This window comes from Dipodomys ordii, unplaced genomic scaffold (assembly GCF_000151885.1).
Source record: "Dipodomys ordii isolate 6190 unplaced genomic scaffold, Dord_2.0 Scaffold66, whole genome shotgun sequence".
Classification (NCBI taxonomy): Eukaryota; Metazoa; Chordata; class Mammalia; order Rodentia; family Heteromyidae; genus Dipodomys; species Dipodomys ordii.
The window spans coordinates 3,441,507-3,451,729 of NW_012267282.1; the positions used below are offsets into that span (position 1 = coordinate 3,441,507).

At 60.9% G+C, this 10,223-nt stretch overlaps 2 protein-coding genes across 4 annotated transcripts in view; one reads left to right on the plus strand and one right to left on the minus strand.

Annotated features, from left to right (window-relative positions):
• The window catches only part of Pitpnm2 (phosphatidylinositol transfer protein, membrane-associated 2), a 78,148-nt gene extending 72,743 nt beyond the window's left edge, over positions 1 to 5,405 (plus strand). For 2 of the 3 annotated variants that reach the window (XM_013023128.1, XM_013023129.1), the window contains 9 exons: positions 418 to 582; positions 2,151 to 2,299; positions 2,615 to 2,731; positions 3,008 to 3,124; positions 3,211 to 3,359; positions 3,458 to 3,607; positions 4,334 to 4,517; positions 4,633 to 4,761; positions 4,843 to 5,405. In XM_013023128.1, coding sequence (XP_012878582.1) covers positions 418 to 582; positions 2,151 to 2,299; positions 2,615 to 2,731; positions 3,008 to 3,124; positions 3,211 to 3,359; positions 3,458 to 3,607; positions 4,334 to 4,517; positions 4,633 to 4,761; positions 4,843 to 5,166 — 1,484 coding nt within the window. In that variant the 3' untranslated portion in view covers positions 5,167 to 5,405. Of the gene's footprint in view, positions 1 to 417; positions 583 to 1,225; positions 1,373 to 2,150; positions 2,300 to 2,614; positions 2,732 to 3,007; positions 3,125 to 3,210; positions 3,360 to 3,457; positions 3,608 to 4,333; positions 4,518 to 4,632; positions 4,762 to 4,842 lie in introns of all 3 variants that reach the window. The other variant, XM_013023130.1, reaches the window with a different exon arrangement.
• Positions 5,406 to 8,448: 3,043 nt separating this feature from the next.
• Arl6ip4 (ADP-ribosylation factor-like 6 interacting protein 4) overlaps positions 8,449 to 10,223 on the minus strand; it is a 2,834-nt gene continuing 1,059 nt past the window's right edge. The window contains exons 2-5 of the mRNA XM_013023057.1: positions 9,879 to 10,223; positions 9,676 to 9,793; positions 8,807 to 8,876; positions 8,449 to 8,728 (exon numbers count right to left, since the gene is read on the minus strand). Of these exons, the coding sequence (XP_012878511.1) occupies positions 8,672 to 8,728; positions 8,807 to 8,876; positions 9,676 to 9,793; positions 9,879 to 10,223 (590 nt within the window). The 3' untranslated portion in view covers positions 8,449 to 8,671. The remainder of the gene's footprint in view (positions 8,729 to 8,806; positions 8,877 to 9,675; positions 9,794 to 9,878) is intronic.

Sequence of the window (10,223 nt, forward strand, 5' to 3'; positions counted from 1 at the left end):
GCTCAGCGTGTGTAGGGCATCTAGAGAGCCCAGGCCACTATGGTTTGTGCCCCTCAAACCTAGGTCAGGCCTGCCTGGCCAGCTGTGAGTCAAGCCGGGCTGGGGCTGCTGGAGACCAGCTTAGGAGCCATACAGGGAGAAGAGATGGCCAAGGGGGGGGGGGCAAGATCCCTGGCCTCGCCTCCCTACCCTGTCTCTGTGCTGTCTGTCCATCCATCCTTTCATGCCTCAGCCCTCCTCCTCCCCCTCCTCTTCCCCCCCACCCCGCCTCCACTCAGGCCCCTTGGCTCTTGCCTCCTTGAGCTGCCCCAGCCCAGGTGCATGCCACACTCGGCACGCAGGTCTCCCTCTGTTCCAGGAGGGCCGGGGCCAGGCTGGGCCTTGCTCACCTGGGCCTCTGTGCCTGTCCACCTGCAGCAGATGCACTCCAGACCCACAACACGGTCTTCCAAGAGCACGTGGCCCCTTCATCACCGGGCACGGCCCCAACCAGCCGCGGCCTCCGCAGAGCCAGTGAGATCAGCATTGCCAGCCAAGTGTCAGGCATGGCTGAGAGCTACACGGCGTCCAGCATCGCCCAGAGTGAGTGGCCTCTCCTCTGCCCTTCTCATTGTCACAGGCGGCTCAACGGGGGTCCATGGGAAAGCTGGCCGTATCTGTATCCATCCCCAATTGCCACACTGGTGGGGGGGCCGGTGCTAGTGGTTTCTAGCTGGTAAGAGTGGCATCCTCAGGAGGAGCTGGAGAGGGAACATCAGGACATCAGACATAGCCTCTCAGGAGCTCCCATTAGCTGGAAACAGAGTCTAGGGCAGCTGCTCTGGGCCAGGGGCGGGTTCTAGGGGCTGTTGTCTTTCTGGTTCTCTGTGGTACGTGTGTGTGTGTGTGTGTGTGTGTGTGTGTGTGTGTGTGTGTGTGTGTTCTGGTCATACACTTGAACTAAGGGCCTGGTACTGTCCTTGAGCTCTTTTTGCTCAAGGCTAGTGCTCTACCACAGCGCCACTTCTGGTTTTCTGGTGGTTCATTGGAGATAAGAGTCTCACGGACTTTCCTGCCCGGGCTGGCTTTGAACCGTGATCCTCAGATCTCAGCCTCCTGAGCAGCTAGGATTACAGGCGTGAGCCACTGGTGCCCTGCTGGTTTCATCTCTTCTGTGGAGGGCCTGGCCCTGTAGCATGGTATCCCAGGGTGTGTCTGAGCTGTTCCCCTTGTTCTTGCTTCTCAGAGGCCCCCTCGTCGCTCAGCCACACCCCCAGTGTCAGGCGCCTGTCCCTTCTCGCCCTGCCCCCCCCCTCCCCAGCCATGCTTGGCTCTCACCCCCGGGGCCGGCAGGAGAGGGCCCCTTGCCTCCCTGACTCGGACATCGGAGAAGGTACCCCGCTCACAGCCTCTAACACAGACACTGCTGTGCTGAGCATGCCGCACACTCACCGCCCCCAGCCCTGAGGCCTCGCGGACATAGCTCACGCCCTGGGCTGGGAGGGACCCCCAAGGAGCAGCAAGCTGGGAACCAGGACCCATAAAACGGGCACCGCCTGCTGGACGCCTGCTGCACACAGTCAGGGCACGCGCCAGGCCAGTCCCTGAGGACAGCCAGGACTGCCCTCGGGCAGGCCCTGGGCTCTGGCTGCAGCCCGCGCAGCCCGGCGCTGAGGAGGGCCAGGCTTGTCCTGGCAGGTCTGCAATTGAGACCAAAAAAATCCTTCCTCTGCGATGCCATTCACGGCGTACAGGTGGGAATGCAGGGGAGAGGCCCAGGGAGGGCTGGGCGAGCAGAGCTAGGGCTTCCCGCCCTCAGCAGACCCACAGCCACGGGCTGTGTGCGGAGCTTCCCGCCCACGGCAGACCCACAGCCACGGGCTGTGTGCGGAGCTTCCCGCCCACGGCAGACCCACAGCCACGGGCTGTGTGTGGAGCTTCGCCCTCAGCAGACCCACAGCCAGGGGCTGTGTGCGGAGCTTCCCGCCCTCGGCAGACCCACAGCCACGGGCTGTGTGCGGAGCTGCCTTCTGGGCTTCCTGGCATCTGCTACCCACACAGCTGTCGCTCCAGGCTGCACTGGGAGGGGAGGACAAGTCTGGGGTGGACAGGCCCGAGGGACCCCAGCGGGCCCCTGCCCAGAGCCCAGTCATGGCTCCTCCTCCCAACAGTTGCTGCAAAGTGGTGGGGCCAGAAGCGGATCGACTATGCCCTGTACTGCCCCGACGCCCTGACAGCCTTCCCCACGGTGGCGCTGCCCCACCTCTTCCATGCCAGCTACTGGGAGTCCACCGACGTGGTCTCTTTCCTGCTGAGACAGGTAGCGGGGGCCCCGCTGCCAGGCACACAGGCTTCACCGGGGGCCCCGCAGGGGGATGGCCGGGTAGGGTGTGCAGGCAGGGGTGAGGGGGCCTCCTCCATCCGCGGCCCGCCAGGCCACCGCAGGTAGGAGCTGTGGTGCTGGGGTGGGGGCATCGCCACCAGGGGCCGGTGGGCACTTGAGGTCGCAGGCAGTCTACAGAGGGTTGAATAGTACCCCGAGCTTCTCACAGCTCCCCCCTGCCAGCCCCTGGGGCCGTGGGGTCCACAGGAGCAGCAGCCCAGCTGGGAGCCGGCCCGCTCTCCCCTCCCCCAGGTCATGAGGCATGATAGTTCCAGCATCCTGGAGCTGGATGGCAAGGAGGTGTCCGTGTTCACCCCCTCGCAGCCAAGAGAGAAGTGGCAGCGCAAGAGGACCCACGTGAAGCTGCGGGTGAGGGTCCTTGCGGTGCCCAGACCCCCGGGCTGCTCTGTGTCCTATTTAATCCTTGTCAGAAGCCCGGGGGTCACAGAGGAGGAGCCTGGGCGGCGGAGAGGCACGCTGTTCCCCCCAACCTCCCGGGGGCGGAAGAGGCCGGAGCTGCGAGCTCGTTGCACACGCAAGGAAGCCCAAGGCCCGAGAGTCAGGTGGCCAAGCCCACTCCTCAGGCCAACGGGAGCATAAGCGGCCTCCACGTCCCCCCAACCCCATCCACTGTCCACTCCCCAGAACGTGACGGCCAACCACCGGATCAACGATGCGGTCGCCAACGAGGATGGCCCCCAGGTTGTGACGGGCCGGTTCATGTACGGGCCCCTGGACATGGTCACTCTCACTGGAGAGAAGGTGAGGGCACGGCGGACCTTGGCTGGGGCTCAGGGACTGGGGGGTCCAGGACACAGCTGGCTGTGACCAGCCTGCCTGGGCTCCAGGTGGACGTGCACATCATGACGCAGCCACCCTCGGGGGAGTGGCTGCACCTGGACACGCTGGTGACGAACAGCAGTGGACGTGTCTCCTACACGATCCCGGAGACACACCGCCTGGGGGTGGGTGTCTACCCCATCAAAATGGTGGTCAGGTATGGACCTCTGCCGGGGGTGGGGAGGTGCCAGGGCCAGCCTCCTGGGGACAGGAAAGGTGGCTCGGGTTGGTTCTGACAAGCTGTCCCCTCGCCAGGGGAGACCACACATTTGCCGACAGCTACATCACTGTGCTGCCCAAGGGCACGGAGTTTGTGGTCTTCAGCATTGATGGCTCCTTTGCCGCCAGCGTGTCCATCATGGGCAGTGACCCCAAGGTGCGGGCCGGGGCTGTGGACGTGGTGCGGTGAGTGGCCAGGGGCACGCGGTGTGACGGTCACAGGTGGGCGGCCTCCCAAGGAGACCCACCCTAGGTCCCAGGGAGCCGAGTTGGGATCCCTTAACAGAGGTATGACTGGATGAGCTGCTCAAGTTCAATGCCCATCTTCAGTTCTCCAAAGAAAGGAAGCTAGGAAGCCAGGTGCCATACCTCAGGCTCACGCCTGTAATCCTAGCTAGGCAGAAGGCTGAGATCTGAACGCCACTGCTTTAAGCCAGCTCAGGAAGGAATTAACCACCAAAAAGCCAGAAGCAGAGCTGTGGCTCAAGTGGTAGAACACTAGCCTTGAACACAAAATCTCAAAGACAGCGCCTAATAAAAGGGGAGGAGGGGCACTGGGAAGGTGGCTCAGTGGTAGAGCGCTTGTCTTGCATACATGAAGCCCTGGGTTCGATTCCTCAGCACCACATTAAAAAAAAGCCGGAAGTGGTGCTGTGGCTCAAGTGGTAGAGCAGCCTTGAGCTGAGGGACAGCACCCAGGCCCAGAGTTCAGGCCCCATGACCAATAAAAAAGAAAGAAAAAAAGGAAGCTGAAGAGCAGTGAACACCCTGAGGGCTCTCGGCTGTCCCGCTCAGGCCAACCACGAGCTCCATCAGAGACTGTCTTTCCAGTGGCCCTGTGGTGCCTCCTGGGAGGAGGCGGGGAGGGCGGGGGAGGGGGCCGCAGCCCGCTCAGGCCCGTCCCCGCTGCAGGCACTGGCAGGACTTGGGCTACCTCATCATCTACGTGACGGGCCGGCCTGACATGCAGAAGCAGCGAGTGGTGGCGTGGCTGGCTCAGCACAACTTCCCCCATGGCGTGGTGTCCTTCTGTGACGGCCTGGTGCACGACCCACTGAGGCACAAGGCCAACTTCCTGAAGCTCCTCATCTCGGAGGTGGGGCCCGGAGCAGCAAGCTGTGCAGGGCTGGGGCTGAGGGGAAGAGGGCAGGGAGGAGAGGGAGGACGGGACTGACCGCAGGCCCAAGCGCGCTCTGGCTTCCTTCCCGCAGCTGCATCTGCGTGTGCACGCGGCCTACGGCTCCACTAAGGACGTGGCAGTGTACAGCTCCATCAGCCTGTCCCCCATGCAGATCTACATCGTGGGCCGGCCCACCAAGAAGCTGCAGCAGCAGTGCCAGGTGAGCGGAGAGGCCGTGGTGGGCAGCCCCAGGAGTCTCAGCACCCCCGCCCCCAACCCATCCGCTTTGCTGCCCCTACAGTTCATCACAGACGGCTATGCGGCCCACCTGGCCCAGCTCAAGTACAACCACCGCGCGAGACCAGCCCGCAACACCGCCACCCGCATGGCGCTGCGCAAGGGCAGCTTCGGCTTGCCGGGCCAGGGTGACTTCCTGCGCTCCCGCAACCACCTGCTCCGCACCATCTCAGCCCAGCCCGGCGGGCCCAGCCTCCGGCATGAGAGGACGCAGAGCCAGGCCGAGAGCGAGCTGCGGGGCCAGCGCAGCCTGAGCATGGCAGCCAGCTGCTGGGGCCGTACCATGACCGGCCGGCTCGAGCCAGGGGCAGTCACGGGCCCCAAGTAGGGCACTGTTACGAGGCGCTGTGGTCTCCATGGTGCTAGGCCAGGGTGCCAGCCCCACTGGGAGGCCTGGCCTGGAAACTGGCAGGCAGCTGGGAACAAGCACATTTGCGGCCTGGGAGCTGGTTCCAGGGCCCCGTGGGGATACAGCCATGCCACAGTCCTCCCGGCCATGCCTCGCATCTTAGGGTCTGTGGAAGCTGGCAAGACATCCCACTTAGCCTGGCCTGGGAGACCCCCCCACCCCCCAAACATCCTGCTGTGCATAGAGCTCCCAGCCTGAGCCAGCTGTGGGCCAGACTCAGCCTCCACCTCCTTCCCCCTAGCTCCCCACACAAGGCCCCTCCTGTTTGGGAACAGCTCCAACAGGGGTCCAGCCTGCTTTTTGTTGACTCCAGTTTCTCAACTGTTCAACCTCACTGGTTTTGCACTGATTTTTGAGTGGAGACCCCCTGCCATCTCTGACGGCTAGATTCGTTGACATGCATGAAAATTCAGTATTTGCTGACCCAGGACTTCTTACCACACAGAAGGTCCCAGTGTGGCAAACCCACATACAAGCAGGAGAGAAAGGCCATATCTTAATTTGGGCAGCCCTGGACTGTGGCCCGTCACCCCGGCCCCACGTACAGCTGGGTCTGGCTGCAGGGCTGGTGCACAGCACAGGCTTGCTGCCCGCGATGTCCACAGTGGGCTCCCGAGTAGCCTCACCCCGGGCTGCGGGGCCTGGCCTCCACTTCTGCTCCTTGCCTGCCATTGGCCGAGGCCCCATGCCATGGCCGCCCGCCCGCGTTTCTACGCCTTTCTACTTCTCAATCTGATTTCTATGAGGTTTTTTTAATGAGCAATCCTTGGCTGCTTCCTTTTCTTAACTCTTTGCGTACAAGCGCAGCCCTTCCACGTGGGAGACACCCAGCACTGTGAGTGTCCAGCCTGGCTCTGGACGTGGGCCCCGCCCCCTTCCCCCCCTCTGCAAGGTGTGGGCTCCCGGCCCCACCTGACCCATGGATTCCACTGCGTCTCGACTCTGGGGTGGGTGGGGCACACACTTAGGTTTTTTTAATGCCAATCTAATAAGAAGCCACAGCTAGCTTCGTTGGCTTCAGGGTGGGCCGCCCTGACTCCATTTTTTTCCTGAACCAAGGACAAACTTCCCATCCCAGCACCGAACGCAACCCCCGGTGCTCCTCCACCTTCCCGGAAGTGGGCAAGCCTGCTGGGCCCAGCCGGACTCTGTCTCAGGGCTGCACGCCTGGGCTGGAGAGGTGCGGGCGGATGCTAACTTTCCTGTGTGTAGATATGTACAGCCAGAGGGGTACGTGTCCTGCGAGAGCAGGCCTGCATTCAGAGGGAAAGCTATTTATTTTGTGCAGAGAAAATTGTCTGGAGGGATGGAACCTTCAGGTTTACTCATATTTAAGATGTAGCTTTTTGTTGTTTCAGGCGTTATGTATAAAGCAACGATGATTTTATGGACCAAGTTTCCATGTAAGTGTTGCAGTCAAGTGCAATATCTGGCCCCTCTGCTCCAGGCAGGAGGCCATCGGCCCGACAATCACAGCCCCCGCCAGGGCCCTGTGGCCGGTGCCGCCTCCTCTCGGCCCCCTTCACATTGTCCTGCCTACACCGTGGTGACCCAGCCATTTGAAGTATCTGGAAGTCCCAGGCCTGCCTGCAATAAAGGCCAGGCGGCCTCCCGGCCAGGGAGAGCCTGCCAGCAGTGGGCTCGGCCTCTCCCCACTCCCTTCCCCTCTCCTGCCCAGCCGCCAGCCATGCCAAGGACAATAGCAATAGTCCCCTGGGCCTCTTCCATGGCCCTCAGCCATAGATGGTGAGATGGGCAGCCTCTCTCCCCCTCCCCGACCTCTGTAACCTGGTCTGCTTTTGGCCTTCCTAGAATTCATTTGGCACCGTCTCCAGTTTCCCACCAACTACGAGAGGGAGGGCACACAGTCCTTTAAAATACCAAAAATGTTTACAGTGTCAGGTGCCGAGCTGCAGGGCTTGGGCCTGACCAGTGGTAACCAAAGGGTGAGGCAGGCCTCGCTGACTGCCACCCACCCCAGGCCTGTTAGAATAGAAGCCTTAGTCCCCCGCCCCAGCCCCAGACTGACACTCGGTGGCACCCAGCTCCGACCACCTGCCTTCTCTCATTTCTGAGAGATTTAGCAGAAACCCTCACCCCGTCCCAGCTCAGTGTGAGCTGTCCACCTGCTCACCCCGTCCTGTCCAGCCCTCACACCTCCCCCTCTTGTCTGTCCTCGTGCCGTTTGTCTCTCTGGGCCATGTGAGCAGTGTCCTCACCTCCTCCCCTGCTCCCCACATCATCAGCCTGAGTGTGCTCTGTATGCAGCGTCACTGTCTGTTACACCAATTAAAGAAGCAAGAGGCTTCCTTCTCGTCTCATTACTGTGGCGATCAAGGCACGGGTTGGGCAGGGCCATCCTCAAGGAAAAACTGGTAAGGAGGGGCGTTCCTCCCAATCAGCGGGGCCTGGTGCACATGGTGACACCAGCCCAAGTGTGTAGCTGGCCGCCATTCCTACTGATGAGGGTCTGTGGGCCCGTGCCACACAGGGTCAGCCAGCAAGCCAGTTGGCATTCCTACCCAGAACCCTGGATCTTGGGCACTATGGTGATCTGTGGGTGGGATATGGGCAATAGTCATACCCAAAGCCTGAGTGGGTCACACCTTAAGTGCCTAAGACTGGAGTGTGGGTCCTGTCAAATTGGGAGCAGAGGTGGCTAGGGTGACTTGTGTTCATTACCAGGAGACATGCCAGCTCTCTCAAACTCCCAGAGCCTATCCCTGCCACACACCCCAAAAAGTATGCCAGGTGCCAGCAGCTCACATCTGTAATCCTGGACACTCAGGAAGCCAAGATCTAAGGATGGTAGTTCAAAGTCAACCCCGGGCAGAAAAGTCTGTGAGGTTCTTACCTCCAGTTGACCACCAAAGAGGTGGAAGTAGAGTGGTGGCCTTGATCACAAAAACTAAGAGGCCCTGAGTTCAAGCCCAGCACACACAAAAAAAAAAAAAAACAACAAAAAACGGGGAATGTGGCTTAGTGGTAGAGTGCTGGCCTAGCATGCACGAAGCCCTGGGTTCCATTCCTCAGTACCACATACACAGAAAAAGCCAGAAGTGGCGCTGTGGCTCACGTAGTAGGGTGCTAGCCTTGAGCAAAAGCAGCTCAGTAACAGTGCCCAGGCCCTGAGTTCAAGCCCCAGGACTGGCAAAAAAAAAAAAAAAAGTAGTGCCCTCAGCACAGCAACAGGACAAGAAATCTGTGGCCAGGGAACATTTAATATTCATTTAATATTGAGATGCAGCACTCTTCAGATGCTTTAGGGCTAGTGATCCAGTCCTCTACCCCTTCCTGAGAGGCCACTAGGCCAGCGTGGGCCCCCCACAGGTAGGCAGGTATGCCCATCAGGCTAGCCGCCCCCTCCCAGAGGCCTGAGTCCAAGCTCCATCAGCAGTCCACAGGCCCCGAGCAGCTGGAGCCCTCAGGGAAGCAGCCCGGCTCTCATCTGGAAGGCCAGGCCATCCCCTCGGGTGGCTTGCTGAGGAAGAGAAAACAGGAGGACAGGACCATCAGAAACAGGGCTGAGAGCAGACATGGGCAAAGGGGCAACACCAACCTTATTGATCTCTCTGTGTCGTTCTTTGGTTACGATTTCCTCTAAGACCTCTCCATCACCTTTGATAAGCCTGTGGGTAGGATAGTGTCCATTCAGCAAGAAACTAGCGAAGCCCTTTGTGCCAGAGCAACAGAACCAGAACCTTGCAGCAGAGGTCCCAGTGTCCGCCATCTTCAACCTGGGGTTAGCGGCTGGTGGTTGATACCTGTAATCCTAGGTAGTCAGGAGACAGATCTGAGGATCAAGGTCCAAAGGATGCCCAAGCAGGAAAGCCTATGATTCTTTTTTTTTTTTTTTTGGTCGGTCATGGGGCCTGAACTCTGGACCTGGGCACTGTCTCTCAGCTCTTCGGCTCAAGGCGAGCGCTCTACCACTTGAGCCACAGCGCCACTTCCGACCTTTTCTGCTTATGTGGTGCTGAGGAATCGAAGCCAGGGCCTCATGCATGCAAGGCAAGCACTCTACAACTGAGCCACCTTCCCAACAGGCCTATGATTCTTAACTACAGTTAACGAGCAAAAAGCCAGAAATGGAGCTGTGACTCAAGCAGCAGAGTGCTAGCTTTGAGTAAAAAGGCTAAGGGACAGCGCTCAGGCCCTGAGTCCACGTCCGAACACAGCCCGACAGGTACCCACCCCCAACGCTGCCCTCGGGACAGGGATGGCGGCAGCCCCGGTGAGCCGGGCCTTGCCAGCCTGCGCCAGTCCAACCAACAACAGCCGCTTGGAAAAGCCTCAAGGCCCGTCCTTGCCCGCAGCCACTCACTCCCACGGGAACCAGGGAGGAATGGCTGAGTAGTGACGGTTCCTTGCCAACCCCCCCCCGGGGGTGGGGGGCACAGGAGGCCTGGCGGCGCCCAAGCCGGTCACCTTGTGCGTCCCGTCTCCGGGTCCACCACCTTGCGGATGACGCTCTGCCGGGCGTCCCACTCCGCCTTGGTCATGGGCTTCATGGCCTGGATGCGGGACTTCTGCTCATCAGTCAGGACTGCAAGGGGCCGTGGGAGGCGGGGTCAGGCCGGCCTGGGAGGGGACCCCGCCCCCCGGCCCCCGCCGGCCGGTCAGCGCAGGACCTGGGCCATCCTCCTCCTCCCCGGCTGATCGGTGCCACTGGTCCAGCGAGGGGCCGGGCAGAGCCTCGGCCTGCTGCACCTCCGCCTTCTCTTTGTCTTTCTTCTTCAGCTTCTTCTTCCTCTTCCTCTTCCTCTTCTTCTTCCTCTTCTTATCCTTGTGCTTCCCCCGCTTCTTCCGGCCATCACTGGAGGAAGAGGAGGAGGAGGACGAGGAGGAAGAGGAGCTAGAAGAACTGGAAGAAGAGGAGGAGGAGCTGGCTCGAGGTCTCCTCCGGGCCTTGTGCTTGCTTCTCTCTGTGATGCAGGGAGAAGGTGAGGGTGGAAGGCCGGGGGGGGGGGCACGTA